General features: G+C 47.1%; 1 protein-coding gene across 2 annotated transcripts in view; it reads left to right on the top strand.

The window, feature by feature from the left end:
• Positions 1-26,481, top strand: part of CLSTN2 (calsyntenin 2) — a 675,719-nt gene that overhangs the window by 569,912 nt on the left and 79,326 nt on the right. For both annotated transcript variants that reach the window (XM_028489282.2, XM_055086617.1), the window contains 2 exons: positions 7,289-7,537; positions 14,869-14,990. In XM_028489282.2, the coding sequence (XP_028345083.1) occupies positions 7,289-7,537; positions 14,869-14,990 (371 nt within the window). The remainder of the gene's footprint in view (positions 1-7,288; positions 7,538-14,868; positions 14,991-26,481) is intronic.

Below are 26,481 nucleotides of genomic sequence, written 5' to 3'. Positions count from 1 at the left end.
TTCTGGCGTTGCTTCTGTGACATTTGTTGTTGTGCGGTGACCCAGGCAAGGGTGTCTCCCCAGAGGCGCCTTGTGGAGGTCCGGTCACCGCCCACCTGCTTCCTCCTCCTGCAACGTCACTCCACAACGAGCAATGACGGGATCCTGCGTAAGGGGCTGTCGGACAACAGCTGGGCAAAGCTGCTGTCGAGAAACACGGGACAGGTGCAGTAGCACCAGAAATAGCTTCTTTGTTTCCAGGGGAACACTGGACGTCAGGCATATTGCTGCCTGCAGTTTGTGCACTGAAGCACTTCCAGTCCACCTTGAAACAAAAATGATACAGGGCCCTGCACCTGTGTCCCCTTCAGCTTGTAGGACCAAACTTAGCCTAACATGGTCCCCCATTGCCACTGGCTTACATGAAGCCAGGCCTCTCGGGGAAGTTGGACAAGCTGCTTATCACTTCCTCTGGGTTCAGAGATTCAAGATGAAGGGATCTCCCATCTCAGTCCCAGGCTTTCCCGAGGTGAAGTGTCACAGAACTGCCTTGAGTACGAAATGCGTGATGAAGCCCCAGTAACTCTTGGCCAAATTAAACTTGACATTAACCAGAGCCCAAGAAAAGGCTCACTTCCGTACCCCTGAGTCTCTGCACATTACAATAAACAGCAAAGCAGTTTGTGACACACATGGCATTCGGAGACCAGAGGCCAGGGCTGCTCCTCCCTGGAATCACAGGCTCCTGGCATCTGGCCGGCACCTCCCCATATGACACTCGAGGTCAGCTGCTTTGCATATGTAGGGTCAAGAGCTCCGAGGACAGGTCCTGTTGAAGGAAAGGCTGCAGAGCCAGACCCTGCTGCTAAATCAAGGGATTGATCTGTCAGACCAGTTCAGATTACCAGTCGGTGAGCTGTTCTCAGGATTTATACACTTGTGAGTCCGGGAGGTCTTCGTAGCGAATCCATTCATTCATTCATTCATGTATTTATTAATTCAGCAAATATCTGTTCAGTGTCCAAATGTTCTAACTCGTGAGGTTATCTAGAAGTTAGTAAGACCACTTAACAATTCAGTCTCCTGGGGAAGACAGACATGTAAAAAAAAGTCCAGTCCATGGCTTTCTACTACACCGTGCAGCTTAACAGAGCTTGCCCTCGCTAAGAATCACAGTTCAAGGCTTTTATACCTTCAGAATACCCCAACCAGAGGAAGCCATCATCAGTTCCTCCAAGAAGCCTCTAAACAGCTAGAGCTTCCGGGGGCGGGGGGCGGAACCAGCCCCCCAGGCATAGCCGGTGTTTCCATTCTCAGAGGGCTGAAGTGGGCCTCTGACTCTAAGGAAGACTGATGCACATGTGATGGGAATCCCATTAAATCACGACTTATACATGAGCAAGCGTGCACACACTGGCCCACGGGGGATGACAGTGAGTAGTGACTTCTTTGAAGTCAATTAAGCAGCTACCATACCGCATCCCCTTCTCTTCCTGGAGAAGGTTTTTGCCTGCAGTGGCCTTTCCCAGGCTGGTCAGCAACTGGGTATCCACGGCCCTGCCCCAAGAGCTTGGCTGACCACCCTCATCCAAAGCCCAGCTTGCTTCAGCTGGACAATTCAAGGCCTTTGAGGAACCCCTCTTGTCTAGGATTCCAGAGGTGGAATGATAGTCTGATGGTAGGATCAACGGTGTGAGCTCTGGAAAGGACATCAGAAGGCCCTCCACATCCATCCTGAAAGTATGCAGATAGAGAATGGTAGCCGCTGATGTCAGTCACTTAATGTGGTTTATCAGTCAGGATAGGGCAGGTTATGCTGCAGTAACAAATGATCCCCAAATCTATTGGCTTAAAATAACAAAGGTTTATTTTCCATTCCTACCACATGTCCTTCTTGGGTTGACTGTGGCTCTGCTCTATGTTAGTTTCCCACTGGGATCCAGGCTAACAGAAAAGCCTCTATCGAAAACATTGCTGATCTCATGGCAGATGGAAAAAACACGTGGTGAACCATGGACTGGCTTGTAAAGCTTCTGCCCTAAGATGTCACGTCACTTGCACTCACATTTCATTGGTCAGAGCAAGTCACAAGGCCAAGTGCTATCAGTGGGTCAGAAAGGTATGTTGAGAACAGAATGCTTTCTATCATCATGTAGTTCAAGTACAGCCTTTGTCAAGAGGGCCTCCCTGGCTTCCCCTGAGACGCTCTGTCAATGAACTCTTCCACGCACCAAAACTAAAAGACTTTCTACTGGGTGACTGGAGGTAGGGCCCATTTCTATCTGGTTCGTTGCTGCATTCTCACCACAGTGCCTGGCATAACTTAGACATTACATAAACATTTAATGAAGTAACATGGAGTTGCTATTGCTAATCGTGAGAATCCTCTATAGAATGAGGCCTGTGTCCTTGAGTACAATGGTTCCTCTCCCCTGAGACCCTCTCCTTCTTGCCATCCTTTCCCATGCCCCATGGTGGACCATGAGGAGGCATGACTGAGGCTCCATGTCTGTCACCATTGCCACAGGCCTACCGTGAAACGCTAAGGACACTCTGCCCTCACCAAGGCCACCCAAAGCAGCATGCAAACCCAGCAGTTAAGAAGTCCAGACACTGACCACTGTCCCCAGGCTCCATGTGGGCTCTCGCTCCACCGTGTGTCCTGAAATCTGCCTAAGTCACCCCTGTCTTTATCTACTTGCTGACTCAGAGATGCTTCCCCACCCTGATAGGGCTCAGGGACTTCAAACCAGACCTCACCTCTGGTTGTAAGCCCCCTGCACTCAGGCTGTAGCTGCTGTGCACCAGACCAGTGTGAACTCTCAGAGCGTGGTGGGTCCCAGGGACCTTTGTGAGGGTTCCTAAGGACGTCTTAAATACACACTGATGTGCAGATGTTGCTGTTCTACCTTTGTGAGTTATGCATCCTGTTTACCCCCTGCTTTCCATGGGCTCCTTTGGGGAGAGGAGCTAGAACTTCAGGAGAAAGGAGAATCTCTCTCAGTTTATTTAAGTGCACTGAAAAAATGAAATACAATCTGTTAAGTCTGTGAAAGCCTGCACCATCTGGTAAAATGCAGTGTGATGCTTCCCAGGAGGCAACATCTGTGGGTCAGGTAGGGTGGCACGCTGCTCCCCTCACCAGGGAAGACACGGAGCTCCACAACGATGGCCTTGCCAAGGCACATGCCTCTCTGTGGACAGCCACCTGTCCAGGGAGGTGTGGTCCTGGAAGCTGGGCTGGGCTTGGCAGGACCCTATGCTGTGTGATAGAAAGAACATTGCTGGGGGTCTGAGAGCTGGGCTTGCCTCTAGCTAGCTGAGTGGCTGTGTGATCCTGGTCAAGTCATTTCCCCTCTCTGGGCCTCAGTTTCCATGTTTGTAAGATGTGTAGGAGGTTGGGGGTGGGTAGGGATATATTGGGAGTATGGGATTAGCAGATGCACACTACCATATATAAAATAGATAAACAACACGGTTTACTGTATGGCACAGGGAACTATATTCACTATCCTGTAATAAACTATAATGGAAAAGAATCGAAAAGAGTATATAAATATATACATATGTATATATGTATAACCAAATCACTTTGCTGTACACCTGAAACTAACACAATATTATAAGTCAACTATACTTCAATTTTTTAAAATGTGCAGTAGGTTGCAAGATCTCCCTCCAGGCTGATTGAGGTGGTGCAGCGGGAGCGTGGGCTTCGGGGCTGGCAAACCCTGATGATGGGTCCCCTTACTAGCTGGTTGTGATTCTAGGCTCGCTGAGCTTCAAGTTTCTTATCTGTAAACTGGAATCGTCATCGTATTCACCACAATGATGAGTAACTAAGAAAACGCATTGAAGTACTTAATTCAAGTCTGACACTCACTCGGTGCCCAAGAAAATGTTCCAAGGAAACTAAGAATTAAGGTCTGTCTAAATTATAATTCAAAAAGATACATGCACCGCTACGTTCATAGCAGCACTATTTACAATAGCCAAGATATGGAAACAACCTAAATGTTTATTGACAGATGAATGGATAAAGAAGATGTGGTATTATATACACAATGGAATGTTACTCAGCCATAAGAAAAGAATGAAATAATGCCATTTGCAGCAGCATGGATGGACCTAGAGATTATCATACTAGGTGAAGTCCAAAAGAGAAAGACAAATACCATGTGATATCACTTATATGTGGAATCTAAAATATGACACAAATGAACTTATTTACACAACAGAAGCAGACTCACAGACATAGAAAACAGACTTGCAGTTGCCAAGGAGTAAGGGAGGTGAGGAGGAGGGATGGAGTGGGAGTTTGCGGTTAGCAGATGTAAGCTATTACCTATAGAAAGGATAAACAACAAGGTCCTACTGTATAGCACAGGGAACTATTTTCAATACCCTGTGATAAACCATAATGGAAAAGAATATAAAAAAGAATGTATACATATGTATAACTGAATCACTTTGCTGTACTGCTAAAACTAATATAACACTGTAAATCAACTACACATCAATTTTTTAAAAAAAGAATAAATGTCTGTAACTCTGAAAAGTAAATTTCCCTAAATATATGTGTGCAGAATAACCCTGACCAGGGCTGGCCTTTGGCAAAATGTAACCAATTTTGCCTCCTGACCTTCTCTTTTCTGTCTTCTCCCACATCATCCCCCAACTCGTCCTTGCTCTGCACCTCCCTCCCTATATCCACACTTGTTTGGGGGCAAAATTGCAATCAGCTCCTTCACTAGTCTAAGGTGTTAATTACAGCGTGCATTCTGCAGGGACATTGGCTCCTTAACAACAGCAAGGTCCTCAGTCAAAAAGGAACCTCAGAGGGTGGAGTTCTGAGCCCTGTCAGCCCTGCCCTGGTTCCCCCATGCTCAGGCCTGCGGCTCTGTGTGGGCCCTGTACTGGGCCCTGCTAGATTGTGTTGGCTGCTCTGGCTTGAGCTAGAAGTCAGGAGCCCGGGTGCTCAGCCTGCGTCTCCCTGGCCACCTGAAATTTCGGGAACCAACACATTCCCTGTGAGCCCTAGTTACCAGCTGTCGTCATGCTAGACAAATCCTGGTGTCCGAGCCAACTCACTCATGGGGCAGAGCAGCTGTTGCCAGGTTGCATTATTCTGGGGGGTTCTAGGAAGATGAACTTGGTCCAAAGACTACATATCTCCCATCCCCCAGCCACCCCCAAATCTCTACCTGCTACCACCATGATAGAGTTCTTTCTTTCAAATACCTATGGAGGGTGATAACCTTTAAGGCTTTGTTAGTCGTTAAAACATTAGTGTGAATTAGCTTATCAGATAAGTAAAATGGACATCAAATAAGTCTCAAGGATTATAGGAGAACAAGTAATATTAATGAGAGGTGGGGGGTGTGAACAAGAGGCTGGATGAACAGGCTCATGCGAGCATTGGGAAATGGCCGGAAACATCTCACGGAGGCACTGGGTAGAAGAAAAGGCAGTTATAAACATTAATGGAGCACCTACTATGTGTCAGGCATGCTACCAGGCAAAAGCCCCAAGAAAAACACATTAATAATGTAGTCAACGCTGCCCACACTTTCCCTTGATGAGCATACCTGCAGGGTGATGGTAAATTAAGAGACCGGAATCTCCACTCCCGCATCCCACCTCGCCACATCTCAGACACTGAAGGTCCCAGAGGCCTTTCCCAGGGCGAGCTCCTCACAGGGCTAAGCAGACCATCTTCTCTAAGGATGCAGATGTGTCACACAGCCAGCTTTCAGTTGCAAACCCATGGGCATCTGTTCCAAGGCTGCAGGGAAAACTGGCTAGGTTAAACATTTTCAAAGAAGGACATCGGTTTCCAATATGGCAACTTCCTGAGGGATTTTCATGTGTCATTTAAACTGTAGATGTTTGTAGTGGCTGCCTCTGAAATGCAGCCCCTAGGTGACAGGTGGCTCTGATATACAGAATTCAGAAGTCCAGTGGTCCCAGACAAATGCCAGGTTATACACACAACCACTGTCCATTAAACCCATTTACGACTGCCGCGTCAGTGCTGTGCCAGGTGGGAGCCCACACACACTTGGTCCCCTGCACCGTGCATACTTTGGACTCCCTGGCTCTTGTTTCCTGGTATCAGGAAGCCCCTGACCTTCCTCCTCCCCCGAGTAGCTGAGCGCTGCCCCTCTGTGGAACGTAAGGATGCAGAGAACACTGTTGGCAGCACCTGAGCTTCAGTGGGAAGTCCATGGCGGCCCAGTTATCCTCCCAGCTGGGCCGTCCTGTCTTCTGGGCCAGCCTTTCCGGCTCACTCAGCTCCGTCCTCCACAAAGCTGTTGGTGTGATTCTCCCAAGACACAAATCTGTCTATGGCACTCCCACGGCCTCAGGATATCCTTAGCCTGGAATCACAGTGGTAGCAGAAATAATAACAGCTCTAACAATAACGACAGTTACAGCTAACGTGGAGTGAGCTCCGCTCATCGTGTGCCGAGCGTGCTGCCCCAAGTGCAGGTGCCGTCTCTTATTCAGTTCCCACAACAGCTGGGAGGGCAGGTGGCAGAGAAGGGGGTGGAGAGTCGGAAAGGTGAGGTCACTGGTCACAGTCACAAGGCTAGCAAGCCAGACTGCCACCAGGCATCAGGTTCAAGTTCTGCTGACTCCAGAACCCGTGTTCTCAACTGCTATACCATTTGGCCTAAATGAATGGTTGGAAAAAAGCGTGCTGAGTGCAAAGTGACTCATACCCTTTCTCACGGGGTCAGGACCTGAACTTTCCCCATCACAGCTCTGATCACACTGCATCCCAATTGCCTGTCAATTTGTTGGGTCTGAGCTCCTCCAGGTCAGGGACTGTGCCGATTCACATTTACTTCGCCAGCATCCAGCAGGTGTCTTGGCACCCAACTGGTGCTCAATAAATGGCTGACAGGGTAACGGATGGATGAGCGCGTGAATAAATCCATCGATCCGAATCAAACCCTGGCCTTCTCCAGGAACCTTGTCTGCTTATCGAAACCCCCAGGGTCATCTCATTTCTCTAAATTCCTCCAGCACTTTTTTCTTGTATAATAGTTCATTGCACTCTGTCCTCCCACTTGCAATACTTTTGTCTGTAAGTTACTGATGCCTCCCCAAGCCGACCATAAGCAACATGGGAAAGGGTGGCATTTAACCCTTCTTTTCCCAAGTCACCTAGCTCAGGCTGAGCACCTAGCTCTGGGTAAGTACGCCGAGTAGTTCGTTCTGACCCAGGAGCAGAAAACAGAACGTGAGGACACCCACCCTGGGAGGAATGACCCTTTGTTCTTTCTGTCCCCATCCCCTGCAGGAGCCTCCTCTGGCATCATCGACCTCTTGCCGTCCCCCAGCGCCGCCACCAACTGGACCGCAGGACTGCTGGTGGACAGCAGCGAGATGATCTTCAAGTTCGACGGCAGGCAGGGTGCCAAGATTCCCGACGGGGTTGTACCCAAGAACCTGACGGATCAGTTCACTATCACCATGTGGATGAAGCATGGCCCCAGCCCTGGCTTGAGAGCTGAGAAGGAAACCATCCTCTGCAACTCAGATAAAACCGGTGAGTCTTGCATCCAGCCCTCCTGGCGTCTGCCCCCTCTGTCCCAGCTGGTCAGGCACGGCCACGGCCACCAAGGGCGTGGGAGAAAAGCGGGAGTGTGAGAGGGGCCCTGGGAAAATATTCGGGTCTCTGGTTTTCTGGCTGATGATTTCCTCGCCTTGGGGTAGAGCAGGACCAGGAAAGGGAGGCAGGGTACAGACACCAAGAGTCAAAAAGCTGGGATTGGTGGTTTTCAGACTGGGTTCTTCAGAGCCCCAGCGTCCCCAGAAGTAACTTAGGGCTGCTATATGAGGTGGGGTTGGGGGAGGAGGCTTCATCCTTACTTCAAGCAAAGCAGCTCTACCTTCACTGTACTATATTAATATATAGACAGATTTCCAGAAGTTTATTTTCAATGAAAGGGTCCTGCTAATTTACAACATCTGTTTGAAAATCACTGCTGTGCATAATGATCATAGGTAAGCTTTGTTAGGCATTTTTCAGCTTGCTGAGCCTGTGTAAGGCAGTTCACAGCTTGGTGGTTAAAAGCACTCCACCACTTATTGGCTGTGTGATCTCGGGCAAGTGGGTTAACCTCTCTATGCCTCACTTTCTCAGTCTATAAAAACATTATAGTTTTATCTACCTCATAGGGTTTTTATCAGGATTAAATGACAATGTCCGTATAGCGCAGTAGAACAGTACCTGAAGCACCGGAAGTCTAATGTGTGTTAGCTCTTCCTATTCTAAACAGTGCCTCACATCTCTACAAACAATTTTACAAAAGCATTATTGTGTTTCCTGTTTTAAGGATAAGGAAACATCCCTGAGACGTTAAGTAACTTGTCCCAAGTTATTCAGCTGGTAAGTATCAGAACTGGAATGTAAGCTTAGATCCAGCTAACTCCATCGCTGTGCTCTGGTCACCACACCCCACGTGCACACACACACACACACACACACACACACACACACACAAATACTCTGATATCTTATGAAAATGTTATGTCTATCTTAAATTATAAGTCCACATTTTCCCATTTCAAATGCTCTTGTTAAAATACCCCAAATAAATGACAACTACTCTACACTACAGCAGATAGTGCAGTGAGAAGACAGGATAGAAGAACAGCTGACTGCTCAGCTTTGCTGCTGAACAGCCGAAGTTCACACGGCAGCTTTTCCACTACTTAAGAAAAATCGAGGAGTTGCTAATCTCACTGAGCCTTAGTTTCCCCATATGTAGAATGGGGGAAAATAAACATGAAATAAGGTATGAAATCACTTAGCAGCTCCAGATAAAAAATCTGTGCTCGACTAATTAACCTGATGTTGTTATTGTCATAATCATTATTATTTCTAGTTTTATTCCACATTATACTACTACCAGGACCCCACATTTCCTGTTTCAATCAATATTTGCGGTAAAAGCCAATGTATATTCTGGATATAGAAACTGAAACAGGGGGAGTTGCCCAGCTTTTCCCAGTCATATGGTGAATCTGTGTCAGAGCCAGTGCCAAGGATTTGTTTTCCTGGTCCTTCGTATAGGAAGGACTCCGCAGACCTGCTTAAGGTGGCACTGAGGTTTGGGACTGGGTCCAGAGCTCAGCCCAGGACCCCAGGAATCACCCCGTGGCCCCATCTTCGCAGTGTCTGGTGGGGTGTCCCCACCATGATCCAGAGCCAGCATCAAGGAGACAATGGCTTAGGAGTATACAGATGCATGCAAAGCAGCCCTGGCTGGGGTTAGCGCCCACACACATATAGTCCTTTCTGAAATGTATCAACTACCCCTGGGAGGCAGGCCTGACAAATATAGACCTCTGGCTTACACAGGAGGAAATTAGAATATGAAAGGTTGAGCAACTGGCCGAGGATAACCCAACTGATGATCAAAGGACCAGACTTGGCCCTAGCTCCTCTGGCCCGCGTTTCAGGTCCACGCTACTAGACCAGCAGCTCTCCACCCTGCTCTGCGCTAGAATAACCTGGCGACCTTGTAAAAGTACCTAGATGCCAGGGCCCTGCCCCAGCTCAGGAAGTCAGCGTCTGGGCGATTCTCTTGTGCAGCCATGGCTGAAACCTCAGCATTAGACGATGATGCCTCACTTTCATCAGAGCAGCACCCCAAACAGGCATGTCGGCCCCTCCAGCCCGCAGGCTCTGGCGCTGCTCAGCTCTGGGCTCAGTATAAAGTAACCCTTTGCAAATCAGTTCAATGCTGGCACAAGAAAAGATGTGGAAGATTTTCCTCTAATTTCTCCGACTTAAAAAAATACCTATAGGGCTTCCCTGGTGGCGCAGTGGTTGAGAGTCCGCCTGCCGATGCAGGGGACACGGGTTCGTGCCCCGGTCCGGGAGGATCCCACGTGCCGCGGAGCGGCTGGGCCCGCGAGCCATGGCCGCTGAGCCTGCGCGTCCGGAGCCTGTGCTCCGCAACGGGAGAGGCCACAGCAGTGAGAGGCCCGCGTACCGCAAAAAAGAAAAATATACCTATAGATAGCTCCTTGCCCTAAATAAAAAATGATCAGGAACAAATTAAAACTTGATTAGAGCTTTTATATGTCAGAAAAATGTCCAAGTTATAAAAGCTACACATGTTTATAACAGGCAGCCTAAAAAACACAGAAGAGTATAAAAGAATACAAAAATCACCTAAAATTCTAATACTTGGAGGCATTTTCTGTTAACAGTTGGTGTATTTCACTACCAAATGAAATCTTATTTTTACTTCTATGTATATGTAGAATGTTGTTACAGTGTTCCATCTATTTTTATAATACATGTGATACCATTATGTTATGTTTCTCTTAAATAACATTGCATATATCCAGATCATCTCTCTACGTGATAAAATATTCTTTAAAAATAAGAATTACTGACAGTCTTCTGTTATTAGGCATTATTATACTTCATTTAACTGGCTCCCTTTTGTTAGACATTTAGATTGTCTCCTTTTAAATGCAAATAAAACAATGCTGTAATAGGCATTCTTGTAATAGATAATAAGCATTCTTGTATATACCTGTATGGATGCTTCTGATTATTTCCTGACCAGAAGCTGAATTACTGAGTCAAAGAATATAAATGTTAGGAAGTCTGTCGACATAAATGACCAAGTCGCCCTTAGTGAAAACTGGACTAGTTTCCATCTTGCCCACTAATTAAAACTTACCAATGCTGGCCTATCATGAAGTAATTTATTAATAGTTGGATAACAGAACTGATTAGTCACCAAGGGCTAATTGCAGTTTTCAGAAAGAAAGAAAACCACTCTCACCACCAACAAGAAGCATCTCGATGACTAACACCCTTTCGTCAGTTTTTCCTCCTGCCATTGTCCAGCAACCCGAGGTGGGGCTGGAGAATGAAGTTGCTCAGCTTTGCTCAGACATTCAGGGCCTCAAGACACTTCAATTATTTATGGCTGCCATTTTCAACCACAGAACAGAAAGTTAGAATAGAGGCTTGAACACAGAAGGGTTTTATGAGCTAGACCAGAAAGTGGTGTGCCTTACTTCTACTCACACTTTCTGGGCCAGAATTTGTTCCCAAGGCTCCACCTAACCGTGAGAGAAGCAGTGAGAGAAGCCCAGTTAAGCTACGTGTCTAGGAGCAAAGGAAACAAGGTTAGCTGAATACCCAGCAATGGCTCTACCGCAAGGATACTGCATGAGGCACTGGTGCCTCCTCCAACACCACCTTTGTTGGCCCTTATCTTTCCATTCCTGGTGTGAGCAGTTTCTCTCCCGCCCCGTCTTAGAAACTTCTCTCCCAACACACATCCTCCTGCAGGACCCCTTCTTCCTAGCATGCAGCTCTCTTGCTAACTCTGAGTTTCATCTGAATGATACGTGCCCCCTGTACTGCTAGCTACTTTCATACAGGGCTTTCCAAGACAGAGGGGCCAACCTAGTCCAGCAATCACCAGATGACAGAGGCAGAGGTGCCAGCCTGCCAGAGAGTGCTGGGATGGTCCCCCAGGCTGCTGGGAAAGAAACACTCCCACACTTCCAGAGATGCCCAGAAAACCACTCAGAGAGACCGAGGTTGTCTGAGGTAGAGAGGAGGTGGGAATCTCACTCCCAGCTGCCTGTTGGCTGAGCTGCAAACACTTGTACCTCTGCTCCAGGCTGGTGTTGGAGCGGAGCCCAGGAGAGCTCTGGGGAAGTTTGACTCGTGTCCCAGGAGTTTAGGGTACATGAAAGCTGGACCTGACTCTTGCCCAGGGGGTGTGAAGGCAAGAGGCTGATGGGGGCTGCCTCAGCAGTGGGGTGAGAAGAGAGGGGCAGCAGGGGAGGGGCGGCCCTACTACAATTTGGCGGAACACAGATGTTTCTGTTCTAGTCGTGGGAACTAAGTGGGCAACCAGAAATGGTCACAGCTGTAGCCAAGAGGTCTGCTTGCCAGGAAGAGGGGATCCAGCAGGAGGAGCAAATGTGGGTGGGAGGGAGAAGTGACCAAGGGAGGGCAGGAGCTGAGAGGAATCATGAAAGGTGTCATGAGAATCATGAAAGGAATCATGAAAACATCACTTACACCAGGAATGGAGACGTAAGAGCCAAGAAAGGTGGGATTGAAGCTGGCACTAATGTCCCAGGAAGGACTGCATCACTTATCAGATCAATTCCTATGTGAAGATTATAACAGGCCCTTTCTTATGGGTTTGTGGGGTGGGGAAAGGAGGGCTAAAAACACGTTTCACCGGGGCCCAAACCCACTTCCGTGGCCATGGGGGATCTCTGCAGAGCCTCTCCAAAAACCAGCCAGTGCACCCATGAAGGAGTCCATATGTAGACACCCACATGACAGAGGACACTGGACATCCCTGGGAAAATGACAAACTTCACTGCTTCTTTAAAGAGACTCCACTTCTTCCCTTCTTATCTGCTTTCCCCTGCCCCTGACCATGACTGGAGCTGGAGGAGGTTCGGGGAATGAAGGAAGAGTAAAAGAACACACCTTCCTCATCCTTTCCCCACTGGCAGCCACCAAGCCACGGGGCGAGGCTGAGTAGCTAAGAGGGGAAGATCTTTTAAGTGATGAGACACTGGTGTTTGATTTGGAGAGAACCCTTACAGACTATTTTAATATCTGAAAGTGACCAGAATACATTAGGATCTGCCAGAGACGTGAGCAAAGAAAGGGAGGGGAGTTGTCAGGGAGAACACTGAAGGACAGGGAAAGAAGTGAAGCTGATTTCTGAGTGTATCGTGTCACCAGCGCAGTGAAGAGCCAGTTACCCTGGTGTGGGTGGTGACCCCAGGGACCCAGCTGACGGAGGGCGGGGGAGGGAGGAACCTCTGGAGGGAGGCCAGGAGATACTCCCGTGAGGTCTGTCCTTTCATTCTTCTTCCACCTCTTCACCACAACCTCTCCTGACTCCAAATGAAGCTAAAGGGGAGAAATCTGCTTTCTATATCTTCCTGATAGTTATCAGCAGAAACTATAGGAAATCAGTTTAAGCAATAGTGAGGGAAACAAGAAGTATTTAGTAAAATCCCCATAACCAGACCTGGGTGTTTCATCGATGCAGAGGTGGAGTGGTCACCCGAACATTGGCCTTGGCCAAACCTACAACACTTGGCAGCTAAACATTCTCCTTCCTTCCATCCTTTGGTTGCATCCTGAAGAACGGTGATGCTTTTGTGAAAACAGCATCTGACACTATTTTGTTATGTTATCATGGTCACGAGGCAGTGTAATAGTCCTTGTAATAACTACCAGTCATTGAGCATCTGTTCTGGGCAGATGCTTTACATGCATTTCCTCATTGTATAATTAAGATGCTTTCAGTTACAGGGAACAGGAAATACAGATCAAACTGATATCAGATGATTAAAAATCAAAATAATAAAGGGAATGTAGGGTTCTTGTAACTAACAGAGCTAAACAGCTTCAGGTAAAGTGTGATCAAGGTCCTGGGTCCTTTTCTCTGCAATTTTTCAGATCTGCTGCCATATGTATATCAATTTCATGTTAGCAAATATGGCTGCAGCAGCTCCAAGCTTCCCAGTTATATACTGCAACTTCTAGAGAGAGGTGGTGGTCTCTTCTGTTTGCTTTCTGCTAAGAGATAGAGAGTTCTTTCCCAGAACTACTCAGAACAGCTCCAGAATCACTGGCCTGACTTGAGTCGCTTTCCTGACAGAAGCCCCATGGCCAGGAGAATGGCCTGCACTACTGAACTGGGGCCCGGGTCCTGAACCACTCGCTGTGGCGGGGGGCTTTTCATGAGCTTATTTGGCTGAAACCACCTGAAAGCCCATGCCTAGAAGTGGGACTGGTGTTTATTCCTTCCACTCACACCTCCATGGGCGAGGTTTGTACAGGACGTGCGAGAATCAATCACAATATCCTATTCTCATGATCCATTAGGACAGCCCAGCATCCCTGTCAGGATACAATGAAGGAAATCGAGCCTCTAAGAGGCTGAATAACTTTCTCAGCATCATCTAGAGATACAGCTCCACCCCAAGTCTCTCTGACTCTAGGGCCCATGCTGTTTCCACTGTATCTGGTCAGCTGCTCATTAGCCCAATATTTATGGAACATGTGCATCATATTAGATTTCTGTGTGTGCTACTATGTGTGAGTCCTCTGAGTATTGGTCGAAGAACAGCTCCTCACCTTCCCGGGGCTGTTCTCTTGTGACTATAGGACATCATGGCTGGGACCCATGGTGTGATTTTTTTGTTTAAGCAGGAGAGGAAGTTTTTTTATCAGGGGAGAGAAAAGTCCCATCTGTTGTCTGTGTGTGGGGAAAGAAGTATTTATTCATTGCTTTGGAAATTCAGGGAACTATGTCTAACGCTGGGAAATCAATGTCCCCTCCTCCCAGCAACTAAAAGTGAGGCAGCTTTCCTTAACGGCACACAGATTAGGCAGAAAAGGAGACATGCTCTGTGGTTGCTGTTGGCAAGCCTGATGAAATAAAATAAAAGCCCAGAACTCTGGGAGAATCCAGCTATGTTAAAGGAACCCAGAGTGGCTGATGTGATTGTCAGAGAGGCCCTTTGACCCTCCCGGAAGTATATGTAAAAAAACCAAAAAGAGCTTGTGAACCTATGTAATTTTATCCGGGATCTGATGCAGTATCTGAGTATAAGTTAGGTTGGTCTTTAAAGCCCAAATGGCTTCTCAGCAGAAGTTTTTCCGCGAGCTTTCTTGACTCTTCCTCTTTCATTGCAGAGAGCTCCACTATGTGTGTCCTAGAACTATTTATTAGACCCAGTTGTAAAAAAGAAAACTGGAAAGCCTGTTTCTTTGTTTTCTGACGTGTGCTAAGTGATGGAGTGGGATTAGCACAGGGAATCTGGAACCCCTCAAATCCTCTTTGTGCTTTTCAGAAATGAACCGGCACCACTACGCCCTGTACGTGCACAACTGCCGCCTCGTCTTCCTCTTGCGCAAGGATTTCGACCAGGCAGACACCTTCCGCCCCGCGGAGTTCCACTGGAAGCTGGACCAGGTATGGCGCTCACAGCGCGCTTGCCCCCTGCTCCCCCGCGTGCGGGGATGGTTGGTTGGTCCAGGGATGGTGGCAGTGGGTCACCGTTCTGGTCACTTGCTGAGTTGGGGGAAAATCAACTCTGGGGAACACGCAGCATCTTAAAGTCAGCATGGAAAGAGCAGCCTTAAAGACCAGTCGGAGGTGGGGAGGGCCACGCTTCCCGGCTAGAGCCCGCACCCGTCAGTAGGTGCCAGCGTGCCTCTTGTCGACTTTCTCTGCGCCGAGCTCCTGGGAAGCTGATCCTCTCGATCCCCGGGCCCAGTTTCTGATCTTTGCTAGCGCGTATTTATGTCATAAATGCTCCGTGTCTCCTCTTTGATGCTCTCTTTGGGTGACGGTGCAGCCTCGCTTTTGGTGACACAGGTTGAGGACAGGGACCTGAGGACTTTGAAGTCATCAGCGACTCAGTGCCCTGTGAGCAGTTCATGTTCTTTTCTGAAGTGGGAAAATCTCTGCCTCACTCCAGAGCCTTCTGACTTGTGATCACAAGGGCCGCTGTGTCCTACTTGTCAGTGACAAATGAAGTGTCTGGTTGGAATCGAAAGCTTTGAAGTGTCTGTTTCGGAGGGCTGTGCAGCGCTGAGATTGCAGAGGTGGCACTTCTCTGGGTGGCCGTGCCGCTGAAGAAGTGTCAGTGCAGCAAGCCCAGAGGTGGCCTTTGCTTAGATTTGAAGGTGGGGGGCATGAATTTTTGTTCAATGGTTTTACATTGTCAGAAGGGAGGGTGGCAGTCAGCAGGGAAGAGGGTCATCGAATGGATGCTGCTTAATGAAGCAGATGAAATGATGCTTATTCTACCGCATCTCTTTTTTGCTTTCTTTCTGCCCAACCCATATTCTGGGAGCTTCTGGGGCCCCCAGTCTTCTTTTCTCCCTCCAAACGTCCCTGTGGGTGCCACCTGCCTCATCTTGTCTAGGGCTGAACGTTTCATAATCCTTTCCCTTCTCTTTCCCAATTACCCGTGTCTACCCCACCCTCTCCCTTTTCTACTTAAGCCTCAGACCCCCAGTGGGGCTGATCTCAGAGTGTGTCACTGGGAAGCATATGCCAGAAGGAACTCATTTCCACCAAGATGAGTGTGATTGCTACCCCCCTTCCTCCATACAGAAGTATTGACATGTGCTCTTTAAAAGAGAGATTCATTAACCTCAGGGAATGTCTCAATGGTGGAACATCAGGCAGCGTGACAAGGTCAAGGATGCCAGGCTGATGCGAAAGATGTTTGAGAGAGCCCCGTGGCAACTGCCTAATCCATTCTCAGTAAATCCCATCCTGCTGTATCCCGGGGTTTTGGAAATATGGCATCTGGATTAATATATGTTCCTCTGAATTAGGAATTCCGGGTCTTGCAGAAATTATGGTATCTTGACATTGTTTATTTGACTTCCCAGCAGCCTCTCAACTAACTTCTAAAATGCCATTTGGCTTATATGGGATGTTTTTATAAATACGTAATATGAATTGAGGTGAATTAAAATAAATTCCATATCATGAGGGGTTTTAATAAAAAAACATTGCTATACTGGCTGAGATCATTATAGGTGCCCTGCAGCATTTTCTAAGATGGGATTGAGAAGCACTGATACAGGCAAATGAAGTCACAGGGTTTGGAATTTAAAATAGGTGAGGAAGGAATTCTGGTTCTATAGATTAAAAATATAGTGAATTTAGGAATTCTGAAATCTGTTCCCAAAGTGGTGAATTGAAGGAGGGGCTGAGAGTCACTGAATACCTTCCAAACTACTCTGATCTCATTTCTTACCATTCATGGGTGCCCGCTCTGTGCCAGGCATGCTGCATGAGGGGCTCATTCTAATCTCTGCCCCAGTCCTGCCAGGTGGATAATATGAGGCAGGAGACCACGGTCCGGTAACTCGCCCAAGGCCACACAGAAAACCATGGTTAGGACCTGCTTTTTCCGTATGTCATGCTGCCTCTTTGGTGCTCTTGCTAATTAAAATTTTAAATGTTTTTATTTTTTAATTTAAAATTAATTTAGAGATAGGAATTATGCAAAGCGCAAAATGTTTATAGTCTTGATGAAACCCTATGAAACTGTCAAATCTTCACTTTGCTCAAGCTCAGTCTTCCTTGTCTTAGCTTGGGCTGCCACACCAAATACCACAGCCTGGGTGGCTTAAACAACAGACATTTATTTCTCACAATTCTAGAGGCTGGGAAGTCCAAGATCAAGGGGCCAGCCAATTCCATCCCCCGCCGTGAGGGCCCTCTTCCTGGCTGTAGACAGCAGCCTTCTCACTGTGTCCTCACATGGTGGAGAGAGCTTGGGTACATTTCCTTCTTCTTATAAGGTACGAGCCCTATTGAATTAGGGCCCCATCCTTATGACCTCATTTAACCTTCATTACCTCCTAATGAAGGTTAGGCCCTTTCTCCAAATACAGCTGTGTTGGGGGTTAGGGCTTCAACATATGAATTTTGCAGGGACATAATTCAGTCTATAGCGTTCTTCTACTAAAGAAATTAACATTAAAAAATGTAAAGGCTGCCTGTTGATGACCAGAAGCCCCAGCTCACTTGGACAGCTGCTCACGCCCTGAAAGGATCCACTGTGGGTGGGATATAGGAAACCTCCACCAAACTCATGCTAGCAATCCAGTGGTATATACAGACAAGCCCAGATTTCTCTGTCCCCTATTTAGCTCCCTGTGTAGACAGAAACTTACCAGAAGTTTCTTGGAAGTAAATCACTTGATGCCCAAACTGTGTGTACCTGATAAAGTATCCTCCCTCCGGAAGCCATCCCAGGTCACCCTTTGAGTAGTTTGCCTCTCCTCTGTGCTCCCCAGACTCTATGCTCCCAAGACTCCCCAGTACTTACTCTATCCTAGTGACCCATTTGTCCTTCCTCTCTGCTCACTTGGTGCTGAGATCCTGGCAGGCACGACTGTGTCTTACTCTCTCCAAATTCTCAGTGCAAATTGTAGCCCTGAGGCCACAGATGGTGCCCAGTAAAAGTTGGCATAACGATGAAGGGATACTGAGATCAAAAGAAAGGAGAAATGAAGTGAGGGAGGGAGAGAGGGAAGAAGAAAAGGAAAATTGAGATCTTTTAAAACCTCCTGGTAATTAATTGATTGTTTGATCCATTTTTATGGAACATTTTAAAATTCTAACATTTTGCCATTTTTTACCTCTGGGTCTCAAACGTTCAGCTTTGATCTTGGTAATATATTATTTCAACGATCTCACTGACTTTACCACCAGTGGCTCTGTAACTATTACAAAACTTCCTGGCCTTGGCCAGAAAGGGCTCAAGCCAGTCTAATGTATTGTGTGTATTCAAATTCCTGGCCCACCTTAGGGATTCCAAAGCATAATAAATGTTCTGCTGCCTGATGGGACCTCATTTATTCTGAGCATAAACTGTGTGCCAGGCTCTGCAGCTAAACTAAAGCCTCTGCTCTCTGGAAGTATCCACGATAATGGGGCAAACAAACACATAAACAGACAGTGTACAATCCTATGTACAGTCCTATGTGATGTGTGCTGGGACAGAAGGCAGGGGGCCAGGTAGGGGGAGTCTGTGGGAGCCCATTCCAGGGGCACCTGCCACTGGGAAGGGTGGGAGGGCTCAGAGGTGTGGAGCCAGGTAGCTGGCAGGGAATGAGTAGGAGGGCCATCTTCAGGGGACTGTAAGCTTTCTGTGTGTCAGGGCACAAGGACGGGGTGGAAGGGGAAGGTGTTGACAGTGTTACGGAACCTGGACTTGGGTCCTCTCTCCTGCATGCGGTAAAGCCAATCTACTGGCACAGGTTATGGTGAAGGGAAACACAGCGTTTATTGCAGGGTGCCAAGCAAGGAGAATGGGCAGCTCATGCTCAAAAGACCCGAACCGCTTGATGGCTTTCAGGGAAGAGTTTTTAAAGGCAGCGTGAGGGAGGGGCCCTCAGTGTACATGATCAGCTCGTGCACAATTCTCAGATTGGTTGGCATCAAGGTGAAGTTTCAAGCATCTTCTGGTTTCAACCAGTCTGGGGTCTACGTGCTCTTGGTCAGCAGTTTTCATCTGGTGGGTCTGCTTCCTATAAAACAACTTAGAAATGGGTGTCAGGCTTTTATCTGTATCTTTCAGGGAATTGGGGGTTCCGTGACTCTGCTATGTGGGTGGTTTATAGTCTCAACTGTTACCAGTTTCCTGGCCCAACAGCTCTTCTTTGTTTCTACATCTTCACATTCCTAATCATTAGCTCTTTTAAGCCAGTCTAATGTTTTGTGTGTATTTAAATTCCTGGCCCACCTTAGGGATTCTTTTAAGACTCAGGGGAGGCCTGGGAGACTAAAGCAAAACCTTTTACTTCAAAAGACAGGGACACAGGGGCTTGGGTACAGTTTCAACAGGTGTTAGGACCCCAGTTTGGAGGAGCAGGTGGGAATTAAATGCCAAGAGGCTTTTTATATCATGTTATTGAGTTGGTAATTTATCCCCAAAGAATGGACCACAATCAAGGCATTTTGTTATTCAATAGAAGATTAAGAATTTGAGGGATGTAAATGTGAGGAATGCTAGTATGAAGTTCATAAAATGTATCACATTTAAGCAAATGTAACTCAGGCCAGGCCATTCAGTGGGGCCAGTAGCAGGCGTTGTGATAGAATCAGTGTCTTCCACTTCTCTTTTCACAGCCAGGAGATCAATCACATGACAGATGCTGCTTGTTGGCATGGAAACCAGGGCGTGATAGGTGGGCGGACCTCCACATAGCTCTTCAGGTGTGTGCCCAGGGAGTGTGGTAGTTGTCGCAGAGGAGCTGAGTGCTTCCAAAAAGCCCACCCCTTTGCCCTACACCTCAGAAGGCCTCTGCCAGGGTATATGGACTGCCAAGTAAATCCATTACCAGGCAACCCCAAGAAATGCCCTGGCAATCCAGTGTACCTCTTGAAAAGGGATCATAACGATGAGGAGACTGTCATTTTAATGGGATTTTTACTTATGATCTGCTAATGCAAATTCCTCAAGCCTGCAGTTAGTCATGTGCAAACCCAGACAAGAGCAGAGGAGAAGGCCCAGCTGCCAGCTCACATGGGAAAGGTTTATTAATTTGCAGCCCCTCCTGGCTTTCATGTTATTTGGATATGGTAGACTCAGCATCACGAATTCTAATGATCTTCCCTTTGGACTTGCTGGTGCTGGGAAGGAGACCCACTGATATTTTACAGCCTGTTCACCTAGTGGAAGGCACAGCTTGAGTGACAGCCTTAACGGACCAATAAGAGGACAGGTACCCCAGGCTCAGACAAGGGAAAAAGATGGATCTCTGAAAAATCGCAAGTAGCACAGGAAGCGGAAGAGAGATCCATTCTGTTGGCCATTGCCTTCTCTGTGCCAGAACTTGTAACAGGCACTGAGGGAGAGAAGAAGGATATGAATGACCCTGTCTTGGGAGCCCACAGCCCTGCCCAGATTATACCCAGTTTCAGAGACCCCGGAGAGCATTCTCCTGCAAGAGTCCCAAATAATCATGGACAGGAGAAGCAGTCAAAGCAAGTACGGATGCCTGGCTGGGTGAATGTAGGTCGTCATTCAGACTCAACCACCACACAGCTCCAGGCCACACAAGAATCCAGGCCTCGTGCAGTTCCAGTCGTTCAGAAGTGAGAAGTCAGAGTTCTACAGAAAATCTTCCAATTTTTAATATTTTCTCATTTAAAAACATATCATCAGACCAAACAAATGTTCTGTGGTATACCTTTATACTCTGGTCACTGATAAAAACAAAAACAAAAAAACAACAACCAAGAAACCCCACTGTCATTCGGACACAGGAAAACCACACCATAACATGACTATTTGAGAAGTTTAAACCTTCTTTAATGAGACCCACTTGTCCTTTCTAAGCGCTTCCTGTCCTAGCCCCTTACCCCACCCTCCATGAAGAATGCTGGATTCCCAGTATGAGGGGAAGTAGGGGGCATGTCTGGTCCCCAATGGCCCCTCACCACATCCAAAGAAAAGGGGCCAGTGGGAGTGGGGCAGGACTCCTTAGACCCAGGTGGTCTTCTTTCCTCCCACATAAAGGAGACAATAAGTCACAGGCCCAAGTTCCCCCAGAAACAAATGACAGAGCCAGGATTTGAGCCAAATTCTCACATTTGTCAGGCCAACGCCTTTGCTCATCAGGTCCATTCTACTTGCAAAGGAATCTAAAGCCCCTGGAAGAGGCAAAATCCTTTATTCTTGGTGAGAAAAGAAAGAGTGTTAGAATGATGTAGAATCAGTTTATTTGCATCTGCTCTTACAGCCAAAATGGGAGCCAAATGAGTGAGTTCAATCATTATTATAGCCAAGTGCCAAGGAGTTAACTGGAGAACGGTCAGTCCAGTCCAGACCAGTCATCTTAATGAGCAAAATAATTGGGCATTGTCAGTGCTCTAATTCCACATTTAAAGACTAACTCTTGGATGCATTGGCCGTGTTTCCTCTAAAGCAGTGATGCCACCCCACTCACTGTCCTGCCCTGGACACTGGTCTTCAGTGAGACCTGCTTTCCTTTAGGAACATGTGTCCTAAACAGAGGGGGAGGAAGAATGTCCAGAACCTCTTTTGCCTCTCCTTTTGTAGGAATCCCAAATGATGTTTTCTAAGATGCCAACTTGCAGGGTTGTTCTGAATGGATAATGGACATGAGGAGAACCACAAATACAGTGGCTCTCATGTCTTTATTTCTCTGTAGTACAGAAGGGCCCCCGATAAGCACCCACTTCTCTGAGTCCCTCTCCTTTCCTCTTCCCATCTCTAAGAACTTCTAGACATCTGGGGAGATGTGGCATCTGTGACTTCATGGTGTTGGTAGAGAAGGGTCCTCAGATCCACGTAGGACACCCTAGGTCCTCTCGGGTTGGGACTGTGCAATGACTGGATTTCCTGCTCTTTGGAAAGGTGACTGCTGACGTGGTCAGCCCAGTTGTTCTGTTTTCTTTAGAGAGGGCACCAATATGCTGGAAATCCACCACTTCAACCCATTCCCTGAGCTGTGTTCTCTCCACCTTAAAGCTCCTTTCCTGCAAGCCTTTCATCCTGCCGCATCTCTGCTGCACTGGTTACCTCTATGCCACAATACCTCACCTGGGCTCCTCGGGGTCCCGAGTGAGCCACCTGTGGTAGACAAAATAATGGCCCCAAAGATGTCCACCTCCTAATCCCTGAAATCTGTGAATATGTTACCTTACATGGCAAAGGGTCTTTACAGGCATGATTAAATTAAAGATCCTGAGCTAGGGAGATTATCTTAGATTAGCCAAGTGGATCCAATGTAATCACAAGTTTCCTTATAGGAGGGAGGCAGGAGGATTAGAGTCAGAAAAGATGTGACAGGAAGCAGAGGTCAGAGTGGTATGGGGCCATGAGCGAAGGAATGCAGCCACCCTTATGAGCCGGGGGGAAAAAAAAGAAACAGATTGTCCATTACAGCCTCCAGAAGGAACACAGCCCTGCTGACACCTTGATTGTAGCCCGGGGAGACTCATTTCAGATTTCTGACCTCCAAAACTGTAAGATAATAAATCTGAGTTGTTTTAACACAAAGGTTGAGGTTATTTTTCATAGCAGCAATAGGAAATGCATACTCTGTTCATGAGCCTTGGGGAGGCCACCTCCCATCCTCCCACACTTTACTGAGGTGACCCTGGGCCCAGCTATCCAGGCAGGTTCAGAGAATCTTCTGTACCCACAGTGTGTGGTGCCTCTAACTACCCCCATACCCCTGTCTCTATGGAGCCCCTCCCCTTGGGGGCGTGGCCCTGGGAGGGAAGGAGGAAGAGGCACTGCCTTTAACATCCCCCATTCACTGCCTACGTTGCTTTTCACCAAGCCCGCTTCCTCAGAAGCCTCTGGACTAGGATCCCCAAGGGGCATATTTAGCCTTTCCTTCTGCCCTAAGCCATACTCCTCCTCTAGCCTAAGGTGCCGGCCCCCTCAGCAGCCATGATAAGTGGCTCTTATCATCTTCCCTAAAGGTACCTCTCTCTGCCTTTAGGGAAGAAACACTGAGACCTTCATGCTTGGTTCTGAAAATGCTAAAACAAACTTAGAAAATCCTCTTTCTCTTGACAGAGCCTCACCTGGAAGCTTACAACTTACAAAGCTGATACATGAATGAGATCCTCTAGATAATACCTGTCCTTCCCCTGAAGCACAGAAACCTGCTTCACTGGAAGGTCTCCCCTTGAGTTCACACCTCACCCCACTGTGCTGTCAGCTTTGTGCCCCAGGGCTTGCTCCCAGGCGAGAGGAGCCTCCAGGCTCCAAGGAGCACAGCCCAGGAGCAGCAGCTTTACTGCCCTGGGAGCACCTCTCACCCAGAGGGCACGGGAGCAACTAGGCGTGGAGGTGGGGAGCATTTCTGGGCAGCCCCCTGCACTCTTCTCAGGAATCCCTGGGAAGCCAGCCCCCTTATCCCACCTGCCGCAGCCATGACCTTGACCATGCCCTCTTGTACTGGCTTGTTCTCTGTCCCTGACTTGCTCTCCCACTTCCTCTTTCCTCCTCCCTAGAAACAGTTCCCAAATGAACCCCCTGCTCTGGTTCGTCTGGGTAGCACAGGTAGAGTTTTGATCTACCAGTGGGCAGTTAGCAAACAGCCACTGCTATTATTATTGGAAAGAAAGGGACTTCTGCAGAGTTTCAGGGGCAGAACTATGATTAAAAGGAGGAAGCTACCAAGAGACAAAAGTAAAGTGAATAAAAGGAAGGAAGGGAAGTTCAGCGAGGTGAAGATGAGTGCTGCCAGATGTGAGTGGAGCTGATCTCGAGCCTAACCAACAGTAAGATCTGATGACAAACAGATAACTCTATCTGTGTCGTACTGGGAACATAGTCTCCACAAATCCACTGAGGGTTTCCCTAGCCTTACTCATCAATATATCCTGAGCCATTTGCTTGAAGAGCTGGTTTCTCAAGGCTTTCTTGGATTTCCATTATTACTCAAAGGATTTTCTTTCATTTTTCTTCTGAAGAGCCTATGCTAAAGGAGAATCCAGACTCTTGGTGAATTGAGACCTGCAGGAATGTCATTCCATTTACCGAACCAAACTTGGGTCTACTTGCCCACTAGCAGTAAAGCCAATCTACTGACACTGAATTGTGGTGAAGGAAAGTGCAGCATTTATTGCAGGGCGTCAAGCAAGGAGTCCAGGCAGCTAGTGCCTGTGAAACCAATAGCTTTCAAGGAAAGATTTTTAAACACAGGGTGAGGGAGGAAGGTGGTGGCATGCTTGATCAGCTTTTGGACGTTCTTCTGACTGGTTGGTGGTGAGGTAATTGGGAGTCAACATCATCCACCTTCTGGTTCCAACCTGTCTGGGATCTACGTACTTGGGGCAACATACGGTTCACTTCTTCCACCTGGTGGGGGTTTCAGAATTTGCAAAACAGATCAAAGGACATGGCTCCGAATATTATTTATCGCTCTTGTGGAAGAACTAAAGGTCCTTGACTTTGTTTAATGGCTAAACTATTGTTTTGTCTTGCTTAACTGTTTTCCTTTCCTTCTGCATTTTCTCACTTCTCTGATTAAATTTATTCTTTGGAACTCAGGGAAGGCCTAGGAGGCTAAAGTTTTTCTACAGATAAGAGGCAAGCAGAGCATATTGGGGGCAGGGGGGAGTCCCATAGGGTCCTGCTAGGTTATAATTCTCTTCTCTGCTGCAATCTCACTGGCTTCTCCCACTCCTTCATTCCGTCTTGAAGTAGAAGGCTATACCACTGCTAAATTTAAACAAATCAAATATGCTAATGATCCTATACCTTTCTCCCTTTGCTGTCAGACCTGGTTCCTCTCTGGTCTCTTTTCCCCAGATGAGCATCTGCTCAGTAATTCCTTTTGCTCCCATGAAATCATTATTTGTGTCTTAGCCTGTACATCTGCCCAGAGGCAACAAATGCATTTTTTTCAGTAGACATCCAGTAATACATGTTTAAAAACAGACTCTCATTTTACTGTTAAAAAGAAGAAAACAATGTCAACACAATTACAAATGCTTGGTAAATCAAATCACTGTTTCAGTAATAAGATGCTCAAGCCTTGGGGTGGTCCCAATGGAAGCAGCTTTGACTCAGTCACCACACTGGCTGTGCCTTGCTCCTGTCTTTTTAGACTGCTTTGGGGATTAGGTGCCAGTGGGAGGGGAGGGAGACTCCTCCTTGGCATCAAACCCAAGTGTCTGCATTTGCTATATGAAAGATATTTTTTCTCTCTGTCACTTCCACAGTACAGAAAACAAGAAACTGGCAAAATTGAAACCTGATACAAAATGACACATTCTAGTGCTAACGCCCTCATTTAAGAGACACGAGGCAGAGGCACTGATCACCATGAAGTCTCTGTATACTGAGAAGGAGAATTGCATTGAACGTTACTTCTGTTCTTACTTTGTGCCAAGCACTTTCTTTTAATTCTAACAAAAATCTTGCAGTTTAGGCAAAACACCCAGGTTAAGGATGAGGAATAGGAGACATAGTAGGGATCTTTCCACATCTCTTATCTAATAAATGGAAGAACCTTGAAAATGACCTCAAGACACACATATGCCAAGAGGGTAAAAGGCACTATTTATTGACTTGGGAGAATTTACAACCTTAATGCATATACAGGATGACAAGAATGAATCAGTATCCATGCTGATACCTAAGTGTTTAGAACAGGGCATGGATGTCCAGCAAGAAACAGATTCCAAGCTCAGCTTATCAGGAATCATATTTTAGCATCTTTTGAAGTAAAGATCACCTTGCTCCTGAGGTACAGTGGTGAAAGGGCTGTTCATCCCATAAAACAAGAGAATCCAGTGAAGCTGATTTCCCAGGGAAGACCACTCCTCCAAGAATGTCCTGCAAAGCAATAACCCTGGAGGCCCTGGGCAGTGATATTAATTTGCCCTACCTTCCCTGCTTCCTCCCATTGAGTCATCTGTTTCCATCCTTAATGTCTAAACATGCAAATATTGCTGCACTTTCTGCTCATCAGTTTAGCTAAAGGAAGTGCCCTTTAATTATGCTTTTAACTAATGAACCTCCTCCATCACCTTGACAATGAGTGCATATTTAGAAGGAAGCAAGGCCTCATTATGAATCAGCTACTGCATCTCTTGGTTACTCAGAAGATGATGGCTTTCTTGAGACAATAGAAATCAGAATCAAAACACAAAATAAGCCTTGTGATTGCATTAACTTCTAATAGCCCTTAAGTGTAAGAATGGCAAACAGTCAATAACGTTATATGTGATGGAAAAAAGGAAAACTAGCATTTTTTGAGAGGCTATTGTGTGCCAATCCCTAAATTCATTGTTTTGCATACATTAAGTCTAAGCTGTCCAGTTACTTTTTATGGTTTGTTTGTTTTTTTGTTTGTTTGTTTTTTGTGGTACGCGGGTCTCTCACTGTTGTGGCCTCTCCCGTTGCGGAGCACAGGCTCCGGACGCGCAGGCTCAGCGG

The sequence above is a fragment of the Physeter macrocephalus genome, chromosome 1 (assembly GCF_002837175.3).
Source record: "Physeter macrocephalus isolate SW-GA chromosome 1, ASM283717v5, whole genome shotgun sequence".
NCBI classification, from domain to species: domain Eukaryota; kingdom Metazoa; phylum Chordata; class Mammalia; order Artiodactyla; family Physeteridae; genus Physeter; species Physeter macrocephalus.
The sequence above is the reverse complement of the archived record's forward strand: the minus strand, read 5'-3'. Positions and strand labels throughout refer to the sequence as shown.